The 21,588-nt window shown below is 42.3% G+C and overlaps 1 protein-coding gene across 1 annotated transcript; it reads left to right on the forward strand.

Moving 5' to 3' along the window:
- rbm45 (RNA binding motif protein 45) lies at window positions 1-4,081 on the forward strand. The gene is made up of 10 exons (XM_041868758.2): window positions 1-526; window positions 1,610-1,732; window positions 1,824-1,950; window positions 2,047-2,166; window positions 2,266-2,439; window positions 2,536-2,665; window positions 2,741-2,837; window positions 2,949-3,112; window positions 3,357-3,565; window positions 3,824-4,081. The coding sequence occupies exons 1-9, from the start codon at window positions 257-259 to the stop codon at window positions 3,547-3,549; spliced, it is 1,398 nt and encodes a 465-aa protein (XP_041724692.1). The 5' UTR covers window positions 1-256; the 3' UTR covers window positions 3,550-3,565; window positions 3,824-4,081.
- Window positions 4,082-21,588: the final 17,507 nt, after the last annotated feature.

Here is a 21,588-nt window from a genome sequence, read left to right on the forward strand (position 1 = left end):
GTGATACAGGCATCCGTACGTCGCTGCGATTTTGACGCATACCTCGGAGCTCCAGTATCAAACGCAACATCACTAGCTACAATATATGATACAGAAAATATACAATTAATTGTTGTTGTTTTTAAACGGTGGTAGACAGAGCAAGTGAAACCGTAAATATCGATAAATATTTACGGATCGTCGTCGACGCCGCTTTGCAAGTGTGTGTCTTGTTAGCCAACGTTAGCTTAGCAAGGATAGTTTGCAGGGTGGTAAAATGGAGGATGCATTTAGGCCGTCGACGGATCTCGATGATCCCCCAAATAGTCGCTTGTTTCTCGTAACAAGTAAGTCCATAACCGAGGACATGATCCGGGAGCAGTTTTCTCTTTATGGAGAAATTCAGGATGTTTGGGTAGTCAAAGACAAGCAGACTAAGGAGTCAAAAGGAGTGTCCTTTGTGAAATTTACTAAATCGTCCGAGGCATGTACGGCTATGGAAGAAATGCATGGAAAATGCTTGGTCGAAGGAACCAAACCAATCAAGGTATGTACTCTGTGAGTTTAGTGACTCTGCTCATGTCATTAACGCTATTGTAGCCAGTGCTGTTTCATGTGGTTTTCCGGCAGACTTTTGTAGTATCCGGCTGGGTGAAGGAGTTAGGCCTACGTATTGCTGCCTTTCAAAGTTCGGAAAGTGCATTACAGATTTCGTAAACTAAAAAAGGGAAATGGGCGGAGGGAAAGAAATTAAACCAGCATCTAACCCTAGACAAATATAGTCTATTATATTGACAAGATGGTCGATTGACCACTCTAACAATGAAAATGCATGCCTTTATAATAGAACGCAGGGGGGGGGGGGAGGCGAGATCAGGTGGGACCATTCTAGCCAATGAGGGCAGATACTCGTGTGAACAGGTCATAGAGATGGAGGACTCCTCTTTGTATCTGTGCCATTATAGCGTCTGTGACAGTATGGGCAGCGCCATTGAGGCCATCTCTATTTTAAAGTACTCAATTTTCTTCTTCATTGGCAGATTGCTCCCAACTCATAGGAATTCCCACCCAGTTGACTACTTTAAAATGGCGGAAGCTGTCAATGTCCATGTTAAAACGGGTTATAGCCATGATGAGTCCTATATCTATCTCTATGACAACAGGCACAACTCCGATATATAAAGTATTTTTTTCCCCAAAGTTGCTGAAATACCACTTGCGACCAGAAGGACCGTCTGGGTCTCCTCAGTCTTGCGCTCGCCACCTGGTGGCGTGCCTGACAGACACCCAGTTATCACTCATTTCAGCGGAGCTCTGCTCTGGAGATCAAAGCAGGACACAGCTCTCGTCCCGATGCGCATAACGCATTGTGCAACGCCAGGGTTGTGGGTTTGAACCCCATTGGGGACCATTGCGGGGGGAAAAAGTATGAACATGTATGCACTCACTACTGTAAGTCGCTCTGGATAAGAGCGTCTGCTAAAATGACAAAAATGTATCATTAAAAAAAAAGGTTACATGCCCTTTGTCTCACGTCATATCGCCATCCGCCATCTTACCCTCCTGTAGTCAGTGCTGCTCCTGCTAGTCTTTTTTTTTTATGACGCTAAGTTTTCTTCTCTTCTGCCAGGTATTTATTGCCCAGGCGAGGTCTTCCGGAAGCCACCGAGATGTGGAGGATGAGGAGCTCACCAGAATATTTGTGATGATTCCCAAAACCTTTACAGAGGATGACTTGAAAGATACATTCAAGGTACTTGCATCACCCTCCATCGTATTGCATTAGGCTGATATAAAAACTGTATTGGAATAGCCTATGCTTATCCACTCATTTGTTCTTGCAGGAATATGGTGACATTGAATATTGCATCATCGTAAAGAATAAAACTACAGGAGAAAGTAAGGGCCTGGGGTATGTAAGATATCACAAACCCTCACAGGCAGCCACCGCCATAGAGAACTGTGAGAAGAGTAAGTTGTCTCTTTTTGTTCATGTACAGATCTGTGAACTCCCAAACTGTCAATCTATCAAAGTAATCCATGTCTGTGTAATTTTGTTTACAACAGCATATAGGGCCATTCTTGCAGAGCCGAGGAACAAAACGCCAGCCCCAGACAACGACTACTTTAGCCCTGCCAGAGCTGAGCATGTCCAGGGTGACCCAGGAATGACTTCCTATCCATTTGGTATGTACCTGCCGTTTGTGTGATTAGGCCTGCCATTTCTATAGACCCATGATTGTTTTCCCCCAAATGCTAAGAAATTCTTGTTTCCTCCCGTTGAAGTGGACTCCGGTTTTCATACCAGGGGAGACATGCGGAGCACAGACATTATCACCAGGTGCCTAATGATGTCATCCCGGGCGAGCGTCACACAAGATCAAGTCTATAGCCTCTTTGACCTGATCCCAGGGATGGATTATTGCGAGATGCAGCAGGATTCATATGGTTTCAGCACAGGTAGCCACAAAACACAGTTATTCCCTCAGATGCAGCACCTGACGTATTGCGTAGGAATTGGTGGCTAGTATTTTTTATTTTATTTTTCCCTTTCAGGACAAGCTATGATTCGCTACAACAACCTTGGATCAGCTGTCTATGCTAAAAACAAACTGGATGGGTTTGAGTACCCACCTGGGAACCGGCTAGTAGTCACTCACGTCGATGATGGGCAGGACAGAAGAAGGTAAGATGATTTGTAGCTTCATGGTAGACTACACGTGGCGTTAGGTCCTTATTTACCCTCTTGTTGTGTGTCCAGCCCCGTGGGAAGGATGGCCATGCAGCTAGTGGCAGCCCAGATGATGTCTATCGTATGCAATGCTCCTTCTGCACCACCACTCAGGAAGACGAGCGCTGTAAGTTACTGACTTGGTAGAGCTAATCAAAGATATATATTATGAAGATTAAAAAAAAACTACTACATGATGATTGAACTTCTAACAAACGTTACGACATGTCTTTGTCAGGGCTATCCACCACCCGCTGTTCCCCAGAGCCCCCGGGTACAGACAGATGTTGCCCTCCCACCTCTCCAGAAGTTGGCCCCTTCAGACAGCCGGGTGAAAGAACGCCTATTTGTGGTCTTTAAACCTTTGCCTCTGCCCATGGATGTGCTTGAAGATGTGTTCTGGTATGAGATACTTCCCATTCTTTTCATCAATACACTGTTTCTTAACATTTGTTACTGATAATCAACAGCTTATAAAATACTTTAAGTTGTTTAAAGTTTTCATGTGTTGTAATGTGTTACCGATTCGCTTTTGAACTTTGGGCTGGATTGATAGTTGTGATCTTGTGTAAATAATGATGACTGGGAAAAAGGTAAACATTTCTGTAAATCACAGCTATCCCCCCCCCCATCTCTGTTTCTATAGCCGTTTTGGCTCTCTGGTTGAGGTTTTCCTTGTGCCTGGACGGAATGTGGGCTACATGAAGTACGCGGAGAGAAAGAGTGCAGATGATGCCATGGCGACACTGCATGGTCAAATGGTGAACGGCGTTAAAATGAAGGTGATGCGGGCTGACCCGCCCAAAGAGGAGTCTCACAAACGTCAACGCACCTATTAGAGGGACACAGGACAAGGTAAGGGGCTCCAAGGGTTAAGACTAAATTCCGTAGCGATCGATGACAGCGAGCGTCCACAAGCTGCTTTTTCTCGTTGTACTTACTTGAATTGCCAGAGACGTATGTTGAGTTGCCACCAGACATAAGGTAAGTACATAGCAGGACTAAACAATAAAAAAAATTTTTTTTCTTCTTAACCTGACTATGGGCAACACGTTAGGAGAGACCAACACAGTTTAATGCATATTTATAGTGCTGATGTTTTTGTTCCTACAGAGATGACCTAAGTGACATGACCTCCAACATGACTGAACCGACATAAACGATGACAGGACCAAATTACGACCACACTACGGACAGTGATCTCTGTACCTTACTTTGATGTTTCGTTGTACTAACGCTGAAGGTGATGACAGTGGTGGTTCTTTTTTTGGTGTTTCCTTTTCTCATTAAATTGATATTTTGATGTTAAGGAATAAAGTTTGAATCAGCATTGGACCTAATATGTTCTCAATAAAAAACAATAAAAAACAATGCAATGTGTGTGAATTTATTTTTGTTTATAATGAATGCAAAATATTGCAGTCGTTTTTTTTCCTCAATGTCCAAGTTTGTATTTTCTTAATTAATGCAGCCTACTTGTTATTTCCGGTGGGCTGAAGGGCATAACAGAACAGCAACTTCAGAATGTTGCTGGAGAGACTGAGTTTAGGGCATTTGGGGTGGTGTAGACATTTGGCAAGGGTTATGTTTGGAGCAAATGCTAAGAATACATTAAGGACCAGCTAGGGTTGGGTGGGGTCTAAAATAGGACCAGGAAAGCAAGGTTCAGACATAAAATCCATAGGCTTTTAGTTTGACCAGTGATGATGTGTGAACGCTATATATGTATATACTATGTCAGAGTCATGTATATAAAGCAATGATGAATCACCTGAGTTACTACACTGATAACTACGTATGTTTGCCTCATGGTGCCAACTAGCAAATACTCGGTGCTATGCTGTCGAACAGCGTCGCATACTGTAATAGAGACCGCATTGAATATTGGCGAAATACCAACCTTTTCAGCTGTGGGCACGTTCAGTCGACGAAGTGCGCGCTGTTGCAGTCAGTGGGTGAGAACTTTAAGACCGCAACAGTGTGACCCTCTAGTGACATTGAACCTAAACATGAAGTAGAATTGATGGTACTTGCTTTCTCTTTTTAAAAGTATTTTTGTGGTAGAAGTTAAAGGTTTTACTTTACTATTTTAACGAAAAGCAGTTTTAAAGTATGTATGGTTTTGAAAAACGTTATAATGGTAGTCCGCAGTAGTAATGGTGGTGGCTGGTTGTAGATGAGAAGTTAAGATGGTCACCTAACCAACTTTCATATGTTCAGGCTATCTTACTTGCTTGTCACAAATTCCACAAAATTGCGTTTTCCTAGTTGAGGGCTTTGGTTTTGTATTTGTATTAATTATAGATCCCCATTTGCTGGGGTCCAGCAAAAGTAAGGCATTATACATTAGAATACATTCACAACATATTACGTGTGTGCCCTCAAGCCACTACTCTACTACCACATATCCGCAACACAAAATCCATGTGTACGTGTGCGTATGTTATTGTGTGTTTGTATGCATGTGTTTGTGTCGCTTCACAGTCTCCGCTGTTCCCAAAGGTATATTGTTCTGGTTAACAGTACAACCACTAGATGGCAGTCTAATTCTTGGGAGAGACTGCTGCGTTACTTTATACTCTTCCACCACGAGAGAGGGGGGAATGAGGTGACTCATTCATTCTGGACAAATGGCCACTTTAAATTTTTACCGACTGTAAAATCAGTTTAATCCCCCACTGTTTAATGGAGCAAAGATTCTACCTCAAACCATAAATCATAGTGTAAACAGTACCACCCGTGTCATGAGGATCCAGACCTTTTGGCAGAGGCCAAAGTATGCACACTTGCAGGCCTGTTCCCCCTCGTAACATGCCTCCGGCACAAACCCCAGTACGAACATGAGAACACTTCTGAGGTCTGACAGACCACAGGGTTATCCCACTGCTGCATCAATTTGCAGTTATGGATCACATCTACATATGCGCCAGACTCCATAATTGGCGAGAGTATACCTTTATATACCATACAGGGACCCATAATAACGAACATCAGATGTTCTAAGCCAGCATAACACTAAAATATAAAACCGTTTTACATAAAACTCTGTCACTATATTTAGTCTCTTTTATAGACACAATCTGTCAAATTCCCTGCGTTTTCAAGTAGTTTTACCCATTTGATTATTTAACTTCTAAATGATGCTCTTAGTACAATCCGTCTAACCCCAAATATGATCATTTTGAAAATGTCTCTAGCAGTCTTGTGACTTGTTCACTGCACGAACATAAAATACTCCAGTGCCTGGTTTTGCGAAACACCATTGGTCCATCTCGCGTGCGGCTCCAGTCCGGTCATTTCTTCCCTCCAAAACTCACCCTTGCTGCAGGGAGGAGCGTTGAGCATCCGTCTAGCTGCATACAAGAAAACGGATATATACAGCACTTTTTTGACTTTCCATTGTTTATGTTCAAAACCTTTTATCTCATCTATTATATTAACAAGGGGTTTCAACGCGGAACCTCCTAGTTTATCTGTCTCAAGAAGGGCGCGGGTTTTTCTGTTGCATAGGGGAAGTCGTCTCATTTTATTTCCTGCGCCAAAAAAATTGCAAAGACATGGTCAATAAAACAAAACCTCGGTAAGCTATGTTTTCCGTACTTGTTCTTACTGTACTTTATGTGAATTGTGGCCCCCCGCTTTGTAATTGAAGTCAAATTGTTTCTAGAAAAGCCTTTCCAGTCAAGTGTTAACTCAGCATCCTCAGACACTGAGAAAGGCTACTTCTGGTTATGCCCCATCTGACCAATGACTACCTGAGAAATGGATGACAGTAATTCTGCTGCATTTGAATGGCCTGACTTCTAGCCTGAAACAGGCTGCTAACTGCTAGTGCCAGCATAATGGACTACAATGACTTAATGTCTTCGTTTCAAATGGTTGTCTTAGTAGTACAATGTCAGACTATCCTTCGATGAGGTGAAGTAGCCTATATGAGGAAGAAATGAATTGGTGAGTGACGTACAAAAGTTGCATCATTACATTTTACATTTTAGTCATTTAGCAGACGCTCTTATCCAGAGCGACTTACAGGAGCAATTAAGTACCAACAATTAAACAATCACACTGTCACTATATACCTTTCACGTGTGATTCTCATGCACCGTGTACAAGTCCTTTTCCCACTCGGCAGTAGCCTACAATTATATTCTGCATGAGAATCCATCCCATCAGGGAATTTAGCCAGATAAAACGAAGGTCAGAAAGTGACATTGCAGCAAGGTTTAAAAATAGACTTGAATGAACCAAAAAGATGTAGCCTTGATGAAGGGATTCACAAGCGGAATGTTGTAATTATCTACCTGTCCCTACATGGCATTCACATCCTTGAACAGATTAAGCTTTGATAGCACTAGTCATCGATTTTCATTTTTTTGGGGACTGAGGGGAGGAGACCCTGCTCAAGGTGTCCTCATTTAATATCAGCTCATAGAGTTCATACCTTATCCCCAGGCAGAACCGGGGGCCTGTATCCAGAAAGCGTCTCAGAGTAGAAATGGTGGTCAAGACCCCCTTTTTCATTTAAAAATTGTGACTCACAATTGGAACCCTTGAGCTTTGTTTTAATTAGTCAATTATAGTAGTTAGCTGAGAGCCTGCGGCCCTGAAGGACCCTGTTACCCCTGTAACGTCAGGTTTAATGAGATGCTGCACCTTTAATGAAACGTTCAGTCCATCTACTATTTTAAACACAACATTCGGGGTGCAATAGTAATGTTTTTGTATTGGTTTATTGTAGAAGGCCTTTACAATGAACAACATTTAGCTCCACAGGCCTTTTACCTGTCAAATCAGGCTTATTGTATAGGCCTAGTTACAACGCACATCCACATCTGATGATGATTGCCTTCCCATTAAGACCTATTGTCCAACTGAGTGAATATTGGAAGACTGTTTGCTCAGTGACTGTTGCAATGCTCTAGTTCCAGATGCAATACGTTTAACGTCACATACGAAGGTGATACCATATGAAATGCAGTCTCATCTGTATTAACCTCATTTTCAGTAGTTCAGTTAATCTAACCCTTTTCACCCCTCCCAGTCATCCAATCAATATGTGTTTATTACCAGTTAATATCAAACAATAGTTGTGCTCTGATAGGAACGAAGTCCCTGTGTTCTTTTCCTGTAATGGGATCTACATGAGTCTGTTGTCGACCTGCTTAATTATGGAACAGAAAGGGTGATCAGCATCACTCTCGGAGCAGCAGGCTGTCAATAACACTGTGATAATGATGACTGACAGTCTGGTCAGTAACACTGTGATAATGATGACTGACAGTCTGGTCAGTAACACTGTGATAATGATGACTGACGGTCTGGTCAATAACGCTGTGATAATGATGACTGACGGTCTGGTCAATAACGCTGTGATAATGATGACTAACGGTCTGGTCAATAACGCTGTGATAATGATGACTGACAGTCTGGTCAGTAACACTGTGATAATGATGACTGACGGTCTGGTCAATAACACTGATAATGATGACTGAAAGTCTGGTCAGTAACACTGTGATAATGATGACTGACAGTCTGGTCAGTAACACTATGATCATGATGACTGACAGTCTGGTCAGTAACACTATGATCATGATGACTGACAGTCTGGTCAGTAACACTGTGATAATGATGACTGACGGTCTGGTCAATAACACTGATAATGATGACTGAAAGTCTGGTCAGTAACACTGTGATAATGATGACTGACAGTCTGGTCAGTAACACTATGATCATGATGACTGACAGTCTGGTCAGTAACACTGTGATAATGATGAATGACGGTCTGGTCAATAACGCTGTGATAATGATGACTGACGGTCTGGTCAATAACACTGATAATGATGACTGACAGTCTGGTCAGTAACACTGTGATAATGATGACTGACAGTCTGGTCAGTAACACTATGATCATGATGACTGACAGTCTGGTCAGTAACACTGTGATAATGATGACTGACGGTCTGGTCAATAACGCTGTGATAATGATGACTGACAGTCTGGTCAATAACGCTGTGATCATGATGACTGACTAGGTGGTATTGGACATGTACCCTGGCATTTGCCTAAGGTAAACAATAGCACCCCCTTCCCCCGCATAGGTAAAGTGATATGTAAATACACTGAACAAAAATATAAATGCAACAATTTCAAAGATTTTACTTAGTTACAGTTTATATAAGGAAATCTGTCAGTTGAATTAAATTCATTAGGCCCTAATCTATGGATTTCACATGACTGGGCAGGGGAGCAGCCATGGGTTGGCCTGGGAGGGCATAGGCTCACCCAATTTGGAGCCAGGCCCACCAACAGGGGAGCCAGGCCCAGCCATTCAGAATGAGTTTTCCCCCACAAAAGGGCTTTATTACAGACAAAAATACTCCTCAGTGCGTATGGAAAATGTCTGCTATCTTTGATTTCACCTCAGGAAACATGGGACCAACACTTTACATGTTGCGTTTTATATTTTTGTTCAGTGTATATGGCTCCTCTGTAGGGCTCTGACTTGTCCTGCGGTTGTTCTTACTTTTCCAAAACACGTGTAGGCTATTTAGCTAGTGGTGCTTTTGCATATACATTTGGACCACTCAACAACAATGATGTAACCAAAATAGACAAGACATCAGACTGTTGTCCTCACGCATCAATAGAACATCTCTGGTTCATTGGGCTAGGGCTGTAAGCTGCTTAAGAGTGCTTGAGGGAGCCGCTCGGGGCAATTGGCTAGTCTAAGTGAGCTTCCTCCTCAACCCCTCCAAAAACGTATTGTGCCCAGGCGGGAAAAGTAAAGTTTAATCCAAGGATTTCCACTGGGCTGAAGGAGACCGCATGAGGCACTTCTGTCCTACTACCATCCTCATGGATATTTAGGGCTGTTACTGAAATGGACTAGGCCAGTGGATCTGCTGTGGTCACATTTCCTTTTCCAAGGAGGGACACTTTAACTCAAGGACTTAACTAAAGGCTTCTACTCCTAACCAGGCCTGCCGTACTGGATGGTCAACAGCCTTTTGGCTAAACCTCACCGAGGTCTCCTGGTATGTATGAGCTTTCTTCTCTCTATGGCAGTTTAGTACCAATGGAGAATTGCTTGGTTGGCTGGCGGACATTCCTGTCAGAGGCCCTTTTGGGAAAATGCTCATTGGTGGTTCTGAGGCCAAATGAGGAAAATAAATGACTCAACACATTATTAACGTTAACCGCTCACTAAACATTGATTTTTAAAGCACTGCTCTACTAATATTTGCCTAATTTTGCCCTGTGGGCTTGTATTAGCCGTTGACGTCCCTCCGTCTACACTCGCATCTCAGCGTATTCTGATAATGCTCCGTAATGGATAGACTTTTATAATGTCATGTTCAAATCAACGTTTATTGGTGGCGACTCGTGGACACAGTGTAGCAGATGTTATAGCGGGTGCAGCTAAATGCTTGTGTTACTAGCTCCTAACAGTGCAGCTAAATGCTTGTGTTACTAGCTCCTAACAGTGCAGCTAAATGCTTGTGTTACTGGCTCCTAACAGTGCAGCTAAATGCTTGTGTTACTGGCTCCTAACAGTGCAGCTAAATGCTTGTGTTACTAGCTCCTACCAGTGCAGCTAAATGCTTGTGTTACTAGCTCCTAACAGTGCAGCTAAATGCTTGTGTTACTAGCTCCTACCAGTGCAGCTAAATGCTTGTGTTACTAGCTCCTAACAGTGCAGCTAAATGCTTGTGTTACTAGCTCCTAACAGTGCAGCTAAATGCTTGTGTTACTAGCTCCTAACAGTGCAGCTAAATGCTTGTGTTACTAGCTCATAACAGTGCAGCTAAATGCTTGTGTTACTAGCTCCTAACAGTGCAGCTAAATGCTTGTGTTACAAGCTCCTAACAGTGCAGCTAAATGCTTGTGTTACTGGCTCCTAACAGTGCAGCTAAATGCTTGTGTTACTAGCTCCTAACAGTGCAGCTAAATGCTTGTGTTACTAGCTCCTACCAGTGCAGCTAAATGCTTGTGTTACTAGCTCTTACCAGTGCAGCTAAATGCTTGTTACTAGCTCCTACCAGTGCAGCTAAATGCTTGTGTTACTAGCTCCTAACAGTGCAGCTAAATGCTTGTGTTACTAGCTCCTAACAGTGCAGCTAAATGCTTGTGTTACTAGCTCCTAACAGTGCAGCTAAATGCTTGTGTCCAAACATGTACACTGATAATAATAAAAAACAAGAAATCACAAATGTCAGAACAAATCCAGTTAACAGCCCAAATAACACTATCAGTAATCAGCTTCTATCTCCAGGCCATCAGACAGCTTCTGATGGTCTGGTAATAGAAGCTGTTTAACAGTCTGATGGTCTGGAGATAGAAGCTATTCAACAGTCTTTGATGGTCTGGAGATAAAAGCTGTTTTTCAGTCTCATTCCCGGCTCTGATGCATCTGTACCGTCTCTGTCTGCTAGATGGTAGAAGAGTGAACAAACCGTGACTCAGGTGGCCGAGGTCCTGTTTTGCAGTCTTTCATTGGTTACCCATTTGTAAGCTTGATTCGTTGTAACTTAGGCTACTGCAAATGAAGTGAGCAAGCTGTCAAGCCAGTCATTTGGTAACGATTTCACTGATGTTAACACTAATAACGAGATGTGGCCAATGTTAAGTCTTTCTATCACCCTCTTGTCTAATGATTAGTGTTTACTCAGTGCTCCTGCTTTACTGTTTGCAGGCTGGCTGGACTGGCTCCAGAGTTCAATTTAATGAACCTTGATAAGTCAAGAAACAGATGTCTGCACAGATGGCTCTAATTAGATTGATTTTAATTATGCAAGGAATTCTCTCCCTTGATGGTGTATAGCAGTTTGAAACCTCATACTGTTGTATCCATATGGTCATCCTCTTCAATAGAAAACAATGAAACAGTATCCTGCTGGATTCACTGCCATAGCCAATCACAGAGACCGTTATTGACACGTCTCCAAGCGGATGGTTTGGATCCAAACTGGATTCTGGAAGGAAAACAAACCATCTGACATTCTTCAGCTTTGCTGAATGGTGAAATCATGATAAGATAATGATAAGGGCTGAGTTGAAGTTTCTTGTGCGTGGTTGATAGGACATAGTTGAGGTTTCATGTAGGGATGTGACCAATGTAACATCTTTGTTAATGTTTACACTGCCATTTTTTTTATCGCTTAAACGTAGAAAAAAAAAAAAAAAAATGACGTGATTCACTATTCAGATATGGTCCTGCGTGTGCCCATAAGGGGCAATGCAGTTCAATCTACCGCAGATCTGGCAACCTACCAGACGGCGCACACCTTACTGCTGTCCCCCACCCACTCAGCGACAATGGTATTAATGCGGTTTTAGGTTCTCTGTTGTCTCCCCTCCGTGTACTCGGTTTTCAGTACATGGGACTTCATGCCCCACCTCTCATCAATGCGATGGCTCGTTGCAGTGACGTACGACGGTGTGTTCATGGACGTCCGACAATCTGTTGTTAACGCCACGTATGGTGTTAGAGAGCTCGTGGGGGAAGTTTTACAGCAGTGGTATAGCAGCCTATTTGGGAAGAATAAGGAAGAGTGATGATGTCATCGGCCTAGTGTTCTCCACTAAGCCTGTATGTTTTATCTGAAGGTCCTTAAGGCAAAATGATACCTGGCGTTTAGTGTTATTACACAGTCACATGGCTAATAAAATAGCAGAGATGAAAATGTAATGTACTGCGTTGTATTACACTAACAGTTTAGTCATTTAGCTGCAGACACTCTTATCCAGAGCAACTTACAGAAGCAATAAGGGTTAATTGCCTTGCTCAAGGGCACATAGTTGACATTTACATTTTAGTCATTTAGCAGACGCTCTTATCCAGAGTGACTTAAAGTTAGTGAGTGCATACATTTTCATACTGCCCCCCCGTGGGAAACAAACCCACAACCCTGACGTTGCAAGCACCATGCTCTACCAACTCCGCTACAGTGGGGGAAAAAAGTATTTAGTCAGCCACCAATTGTGCAAGTTCTCCCACTTAAAAAGATGAGAGAGGCCTGTAGTTTTCATCATAGGTACACGTCAACTATGACAGACAAATTGAGAAAAAAAATCCAGAAAATCACATTGTAGGATTTTTAATGAATTTATTTGCAAATTATGGTGGAAAATAAGTATTTGGTCACCTACAAACAAGCAAGATTTCTGGCTCTCACAGATCTGTAACGTCTTCTTTAAGAGGCTCCTCTGTCCTCCACTCGTTACCTGTATTAATGGCACCTGTTTGAACTTGTTATCAGTATAAAAGACACCTGTCCACAACCTCAAACAGTCACACTCCAAACTCCACTATGGCCAAGACCATAGAGCTGTCAAAGAACACCAGAAACAAAATTGTAGACCTGCACCAGGCTGGGAAGACTGAATCTGCAATAGGTAAGCAGCTTGGTTTGAAGAAATCAACTGTGGGAGCAATTATTAGGAAATGGAAGACATACAAGACCACTGATAATCTCCCTCGATCTGGGGCTCCACGCAAGATCTCACCCCGTGGGGTCAAAATGATCACAGATGAAACCAAAATAGAACTTTTTGGTAAAAACTCAACTCGTCGTGTTTGGAGGACAAAGAATGCTGAGTTGCATCCAAAGAACACCATACCTACTGTGAAGCATGGGGGTGGAAACATCATGCTTTGGGGCTGTTTTTCTGCAAAGGGACCAGGACGACTGATCTGTGTAAAGGAAAGAATGAATGGGGCCATGTATCGTGAGATTTTGAGTGAAAACCTCCTTCCATCAGCAAGGGCATTGAAGATGAAACGTGGCTGGGTCTTTCAGCATGACAATGATCCCAAACACACCGCCCGGGCAACGAAGGAGTGGCTTCGTAAGAAGCATTTCAAGGTCCTGGAGTGGCCTAGCCAGTCTCCAGATCTCAACCCCATAGAACATCTTTGGAGGGAGTTGACAGCCCCCAAAACATCACTGCTCTAGAGGAGATCTGCATGGAGGAATGGGCCAAAATACCAGCAACAGTGTGTGAAAACCTTGTGAAGACTTACAGAAAACGTTTGACCTGTGTAATTGCCAACAAAGGGTATATAACAAAGTATTGAAGAACTTTTTTTATTGACCAAATACTTATTTTCCACCATAATTTGCAAATAAATTCATTAAAAATCCTACAATGTGATTTTCTGGATTTTTTGTATTCTCATTTTGTCTGTCATAGTTGACGTGTACCTATGATGAAAATTACAGGCCTCTCTCATCTTTTTAAGTGGGAGAACTTGCACAATTGGTGGCTGACTAAATACTTTTTTCCCCCACTGTACAGGGGACTACATCTACAGATTTTTCACCGTGTCGGCTCTGGGATTCGAACCAGCAACCTTTCGGTTACTGGGCCAACGCTCTAACCGCTAAGCTATGTGCCGCACCATTGAGTGTTGAATTTAGTAATCCATTTCCATCTTGCATTTCTGCAAACCTACGATTGTTCATATGTTGCTTACTCACCACATTTCCTCTGCAACTCTCCCAGCCAATGGTGTTTTAACCTCTTATGCTGTGCTACTCCCCTAAAGGTTACTACAAGCTCCACTCCGTTGATCTACGTGCGTGGGTGAAGTGGGATTTTTAGCGGACACCTTTTGGTAACATGATATTCTCATCGGTCCCATTCACAAGGGGGTGATAGCAAATGTTTTTGTCTTTTCATTTTGTAAACAACAAGAATGAGTCTCCTTCCCTTGCTAGTAGTAGCCAGCCAGTAGCTAGCTGGCAGCCTGACTAGCTGGCAGCCTGGCTAGCTGGCTTTAGCCTGGCTAAAAACATAGCAAGCTAACTAGCCTTTTTTAGCTTCCCACATCTCCATGTGAAATAATCAGATTTATATAAAAAAAAAAAAATGCCCTAGCAAATATTCTTATACTTTCAGGGGTAACCTAAAACATTATCCCAGTTTGATATGCTGCTTGTGTACTCATTCCCATATCAGCTAAAAATAGAACGTCATGTTTTGGTCGTGGAGAAAGTCTCATGACTAGCTAGTTTGGTTACAGCAGGTTCTACCATTTCACAATAGTCTGTAATCAGTAGTTATTACTTCTAAACTAAACACCTTTTTTGGGTGGAATCTTGGGTTTTCTTGTTGTCTTCTCATTTTTGGTGAAAGCCCAAGAACAGTCTCTTGTCTTCCCTTGCTAGCAAGTTGGCTAAACTCTGCAAGCTAGCTAGCATTTTAACTTCCCACATCTCCATGTCAAATAATCAGATTTATAATTACCTGGAGAATAATATTATTCTACTTGCCAGTGTAACCTACAACATTACCTGATTTGATTTGCCGCTTCAATGTATTTCCTCTACGGCTGACCCCATTTAGTTGACTGGCTGATTGCTAGGTCGATGAGCTGTTGGTCGATCGAGATTTCTTTAGTCTAGCAGTAGCAACAAAGATAAAGTGTATATATGTCATGGTGTAAAAGACACCTGTCTGATTGGCTCCTGTCTGAGTGGACTAATCCATTGTGGAGGCCGTGGGGGTGGCACAGTCCATCAGTCTAAGACATATGCAACTGAAATTGTATATGGCTATATTACGTAAGAACAATGGTGCAAAACAAATAAATAAAAATATTATTTTATAACATGCGCTTTCTCCCGTGTTGGATAGCGGTTGCTGTCCGCGGTTCTGAAACACATCAGTGCGCTATTGAATTGGTGCCTTTTGCTAGACCATGTTGCTATGTAGACCATGTTGCTATGTAGACCATGTTGCTATGTAGACCATGTTGCTATGTAGACCATGTTGCTATGTAGACCATGTTGCTATGTGCATAATAGCAAAGTTAACCAGCATATTGGTGTTGAGAACAATGCGGCGGAGGCAGCGGCAGAATGAGGAGGTGAGAAAACAGCCCTCGCCTTATTGTCTAAGAAAAGTGAGGAGAGCAGAAACCCCAACTTAATTAGGTCTATAATCAACAGCCTAACTGTTAAATGTGCCTTGCTTTATAAATCGTCCATGAACAGTAGCAGTCAAAAGTTTGGACCTACTCATTCAAGGGTTTTTCTTGATTTGTACATTTTTTTACATTGTAGAATAATAGTGAAGAAATCAAAACTATGAAATAACACATATGGAATCATGTAGTAACCAAAAAAGTGTTAAACAAATCAAAATATATTTTATATTTGAGATTCTTCAAATAGCCACCCTTTGCATTGATGACAGCTTTGCACACTCTTGGCATTCTCTCAACCAGCTTCTTGAGGTAGTCACCTGGAATGCAATTCAGTATATCTCTCCATGTTATAAAACTAAACAATTGTTGAAGAAGGAGCTGATCAATCTGAAAGTCGCAATATTGTTTGGAATCATGTACTCTTCCTTTGTGTAGCTCTAATGAAGGAAATTCAAACGTGACTAACATCAATGGTGAAGCACTGCATCAATCACTTTTTATTTGTGTTTCTTTTGTCCTTGGGTGTCTGTCTTGGCTAATTAAGTCTGTCCCATTTAAGGGGATTTAACCATCACATTTTATAATGGACCTATTGGATTTGACAGCCTTGGAGCGGGCAGCGTCAACGTCTTTTCAACAGCTGGAGGGAGGGTATTTAGACTGATTTATTGCTGTCCTCTATCAATCCTTGACACAGGAAAGATACGATGATTTGACTGTAATCAGATTTTATTGAAGGGTATGTTTTATTCAGTGGTGTATTGGAGGGTATATATACGCTGTATCAATTAATAGGGCTGATGGAACAGATTGGAATGTTTAGCTTAAAATGTTGATGAACTGTTGTTTCTTCAAGTTTTAGTCACAGCAGTAGGCCTACGCGTGAATGTTTTCTAAATGCAATTTGCGGAAAAAAAAAAACAGTTCTAAAATGTGATCATGGACAGAGATAGAAATATCTGTTATAAAGAGGGGGATTTAAAGGTGCAACAACTATCGTGGGTTGCTAATATGATTAGGACAATGCCTTTGGCTGACAGACAATGAAAGAAGGTTGAAAGAAAACCAATGGATCAAGAGAACGCATTATAAGTAAGTCTTTATAAAAATAATTGCCGACACGTTTCTAAGGTGGGATTTTGGCTATAGGCTACTACTTTGAAGCAAGGGAAGATGCCTCATATGAAATAAAACATCCAAGTTTCAAACAATTAAGGAACAGGAAAAATATAGCGATGCTAGTGATGGGCCTAACTGTCTTCTGGTGGATGGAAAGGCTTTCCCAATAACCTTCTCAATTAAATGTTAACTAGCTACAAAGTAGCCTATGCCTACCTGTCAGAATGATATCATGATTATTTACATCAATCCAGTGGCCATTTATTTTGCAAACTCCATCTCATGTGCTCCAGAAACACAGCTAATCAAACAATAGTGTTAGGTGCCTGCACACTTGAATTAAAGGGGAACTACTCTCAGAAATCAACATTTCTTAGATTTTTCAAAGACCTCAAAAGTGGTCTCCCTGATGTGGTTTAAGCATTCTTATGGACTTAGAACATACACTTTTGCTGTTTTTTCTGTAAAAAAAAAAAGAAAAAAAGAAAGAAAAGTGACTGAGGAAAAAAACTGAAGAAATTGGGGAGAATCTGAAACCTGTGAATTTCTGACTCAGTTTATCTGTTTCAATAGTAGGCTTACTATTACCCTACTGCACAGTACAGCTCGGGTTGGCCTGACTGTGAAAGACCAGTATGGGATTTATCATTTTAGGTCATTCAGAGTGTTTGTCACTGTTTCTCATAGAATATTTCACAAAGGGTTCCTTTTTCCTTCGCCGGGTGGGTCGTTTGGAATTTCTTTGGCAAACTTTTAGCATACCCACTTCTCCAGGCACCACGGCACAACTGGATTTATCGTAGCTACGTAGAGTCTAATCACTTCTGCAACATGCTCTTTGTGATTGTAGCTGATGCTATCCTTTTTTGCCCATTTTTGATTGGTTTTGAACTGAGGATATGAAATGTTTGGGCATTCAAATGCTGAGAAGTTGAGATTTTCCTAAAGCCATCTAGAACTGTGTGAGGACGAACTCCCACTATTAGTGAAGAGGACTAGCCAATCCGTGTATTCTGGTTATTTCTCAGTCTGTTCTTATGTGTCAGTGTAAACGCCTCTTGAAAAAGAAAAGGAGAGCCGCACACTCTAGGACAGGGTTCTTCAATTCCGGTCCTGGAGGGCCGAAACGCCTCTGTTTTTCATCCTCTCCTTCTAATCAGGGGCTAATTCAGACCTGGGACACCAGGTGAGTGCAATTAACTACCAGGTAGAAATAAAAAACAGAAGTGTTTCGGCCCTCCAGGACCGGAATTGAAGAACCCTGCTCTAGGAGCTCAGATGCAATAATTTAATATCCTAATAACCAACGTTTCGACAGACAAGCTGTCTTCATCAGGGTATAATGACAAACACTGAGGGTCACTAGTTTTATATAGTGTCAAAGGACACACGCAGGTGTCTGTAATCATGGCCGTGTGTGGCCTAATAGCATTGGCCAATTCACAGATAAAAACAACATGCAAAAAACATGGGTAGCATATGATCATAGATACTTGGCTACATAGGCCCACAACATTTACAATGAATAGGAAAATCACAAGAATGGCTTCAAATCAAAGTCTACGTTGAGACCGAAGGGAGCAAGGGTCTTTAAACGCCTCTAACATAGCAGTAAGAGACTTGCAAAGGGATTCTTGGGACATTTTGCATGCTGTTCATTGCAGTGTTATCAATTGGCTTTGTTTGGTGACATTTCTCCTGGCTGTAAAAAGAACCAAGAGCTAGGTCCTGCTGGGAAACTGATGTTTGACTAAGGTCTGTCACCAATCTGCTGGACACAAGTATCATTCAGTATCCCTGCTTGGAGCTGCTCGAGGCATTCTTTAGATCAGTGGCGCAAACTGTAAAGAATGACAATGTGCTACTGTGAATCAAACACAGTCAATATTCAGATACAACCTCAAACAGGAACCAGCCATTTGAAATGTTCTCATTTTATATTTTTCTCTGAATGATACTAATACCTAGAATTTCGTGAGAAGTTGAGCTACACGGATTAGATAGGACGAATTCAACTTCAGGGCAACTTCCCCTTCAAGCTAAACATAGCATAGCTAGCTTTCTGTATGGACTAGCAAAGTGCCTGATGATTACAACAGTTCTCAGTACAGAGGAAGTGTTGACTTCTGCTGTTTCAGCAACATTAGCCTAATCCGCTCACAACTTCTGTCTCCAGACTAGCCTATAGTGAGTGGCTTAATATACAGTCAGGTCCATAATTGTTGGCACCCTTGATCATAGCTGCGGGAAGTGCTGGTGCTGAAGATGTTGCAGCACCCCCTGGTGGTAAAACTGCAAGCATCTGTTGCAATTAAAAAACAAATACATAATATTTCTGTTGAATGATTGCTGTAAATGATAATGGGGTAGGGGAGAGGGGAGATGGCATTTTACAAGACTGTGAAAACAACCTGGACAATCTCTCTTCTTACGTTTACATCTTAGTCATTTAGCAGACGCTCTTATCCAGACGCTCTTATCCAGAGCGAGTGCATAAATTTTTTCATACTGGTCCCCTGTGGGAAAAGAACCCACAACCCTGGCATTGCAAGCGCCATGCTCTACTAACTGAGCTACACGGGACTACAGGGGACTCTTCTCTCTCTCTCTCTCTCTCCAGTTAGCGCCATCCTCTACCAACTGAGCTACACGGGATTCTTCTCTCTCTCTCTCTCCAGTTAGTGCCATGCTCTACCAACTGAGCTACACGGGACTACAGGGGACTCTTCTCTCTCTCTCTCTCTCCAGTTAACGTCATGCTCTACCAACTGAGCTACAGGGGACTCTTCTCTCTCTCTCTCTCTCCAGTTAACGCCATGCTCTACCAACTGAGCTACAGGGGACTACAGGGGACTCTTCTCTCTCTCTCTCTCTCCAGTTAACGTCTCCTCTCCCGGCTCTTACTGACACCCTCTTTCCATTTACTGTAACAAACATCCACAGAGCACCGCCCTGGCCGGACCAAATCTGAACCGATCATAGATGTCGGCTATGATTGTCACCTCCAAGTTTGGACAGCACAGTACAGTAGAGTACAGAACAGTAAAGGAAAGTGGAGTACAGTATAATTAAGCAATAAGGCCCGAGGGGGTGTGGTATATGGCCAATATACCACGGCTAAGGGCTGTTCTTAAGCACGACGCAACGCAGAGTTCCTGGATACAGCCCTTAGCCGTGTTATATTGGACATATATCACAAACCCTCGAGGTGCCTTATTGCTATTATAAACTGGTTACCAATGTAATTAGAGCAGTAAAAATAAACGCTTTGTCATACTCGTGGTATACGGTCTGATATACCACGGCTGTCAGCCAATCAGCATTCAGGGCTTGAACCACCCAGTTTATAATGTGCTGTACTCTACTGAACATATCTACTGTACTGTGCTGTACTGTGTTCTACTGTGCTGTCCTGTGATGTCCAAACTTGTGAAGCATAGACGTCTGATTGTTTCAGATTTGGTCTGATCCGGACCAACCAAATGTGGTCTTGTTTTGGGGCAGAGCTCATTACAACAATAATTTCTACCTTTGTGTACCTATTCAGGATACATCACCATGAAGTGAATGACATTCATATCCATAATTATGCATTTCTGTGTAGTACGATCAGGGACCCATGATGCAATTCTGTTACCAGGTGTAAATCCACTTCATTACTGTAGTACAATAACCAAAATAAACAATGTCTAACTCAAGGTGTCATGACATCTTTGATTCTTAATAATATTTGGAAACGTGATACCGTAATTCTGTTACTAAACTTTGCATCTGCACCGTTCTTCCAGTAAATGCGTTTTTGTGAAATGTTCTGTGTAAATTGTTCAAAGTAGTCCTTGTGCATATGGTTGTATGGTTTGTTAAACTTTGAAATCAATGGCTTTTGTTTGGCATACATTTGAATGTGAAAAATCTTGAGTCAAAGCGTAATTCCGTTACCGTGGAATTGCCCTTTATCAACAAAGCGTTGTTATGGTCGGCTGACATGAAAATAGAGCTCTTTGGCCACACACACCAGTGGTGGCTTTGGCGTTGGAAAACAGAAGCATATTCATCACTTACAATCTGAAATGGTCCCTTCACACAGGCAGCGTGGTGAAGAAGGCAGAACATCACCTCTTAAACCTCAGGAAGGAATTCAGCTTGGCCCCTAACACCCTCACGAACTTCTACAGATGCACCGTTAAGAGCATCCTGTTGGGCTGTATCACCGCCTGGTACGGCAATTGCCCCGTCCACAACTCCAGGGATCTCCAGAAGGTGGTGCAGTCAGATCAACGCATCACCGGGGGCACGCTGCCTGCCCTCCAGGACATCTACAGAACCCGGTGTCACAGGAAGGCCAAGAAAATCCTCAAGGACCTCAGCCACCCGAGCCACGGCCTGTTAAAAGGCATCAAAGCTGGGACTGAGGGACTGAGAAACAGCTTCTGTCTCCAGGCCATCAGACTGTTAAATAGTCACCACTAGCCGGCCTCCGCCCAGTACACTGCCCTGAACCTTAGTCACTGTTACTAGCCCACAACCACCCGGAACTCTACCCTGCACCATAGAGACTGCTGTCCTATGTACATAGAGTCATTAAACACTGGTCACTTTGATGACGTTTACACACTGTTTTACCCACTTTATATGTATATACTGTATTCTAGTCATGGCTCCTCCTATATAACTTATGTTATTGTATTTTTCTGGATTATGTGTATTATTTTTTTATTACAGCGCTGTTGAAGCTAGAAACACAAACATTTCGCTGCTCCTGCGATAACATCTGCAGATCATTACACAATACACATTGATTTGATTTGAAAAGTACGTCATACCTACT

This window comes from Coregonus clupeaformis, chromosome 40 (assembly GCF_020615455.1).
Source record: "Coregonus clupeaformis isolate EN_2021a chromosome 40, ASM2061545v1, whole genome shotgun sequence".
Taxonomy (NCBI): domain Eukaryota; kingdom Metazoa; phylum Chordata; class Actinopteri; order Salmoniformes; family Salmonidae; genus Coregonus; species Coregonus clupeaformis.

Coding starts and splice junctions, on each gene's coding strand:
- rbm45 (XM_041868758.2), top strand. CDS start 257: ATGGAGGATGCATTTAGGCCGTCGACGGATCTCGATGATCCCCCAAAT. Junction 2,666..2,740: donor GATGGGCAGGACAGAAGAAG/GTAAGATGATTT, acceptor TTGTGTGTCCAG/CCCCGTGGGAAGGATGGCCA. Junction 3,113..3,356: donor GTGCTTGAAGATGTGTTCTG/GTATGAGATACT, acceptor CTGTTTCTATAG/CCGTTTTGGCTCTCTGGTTG.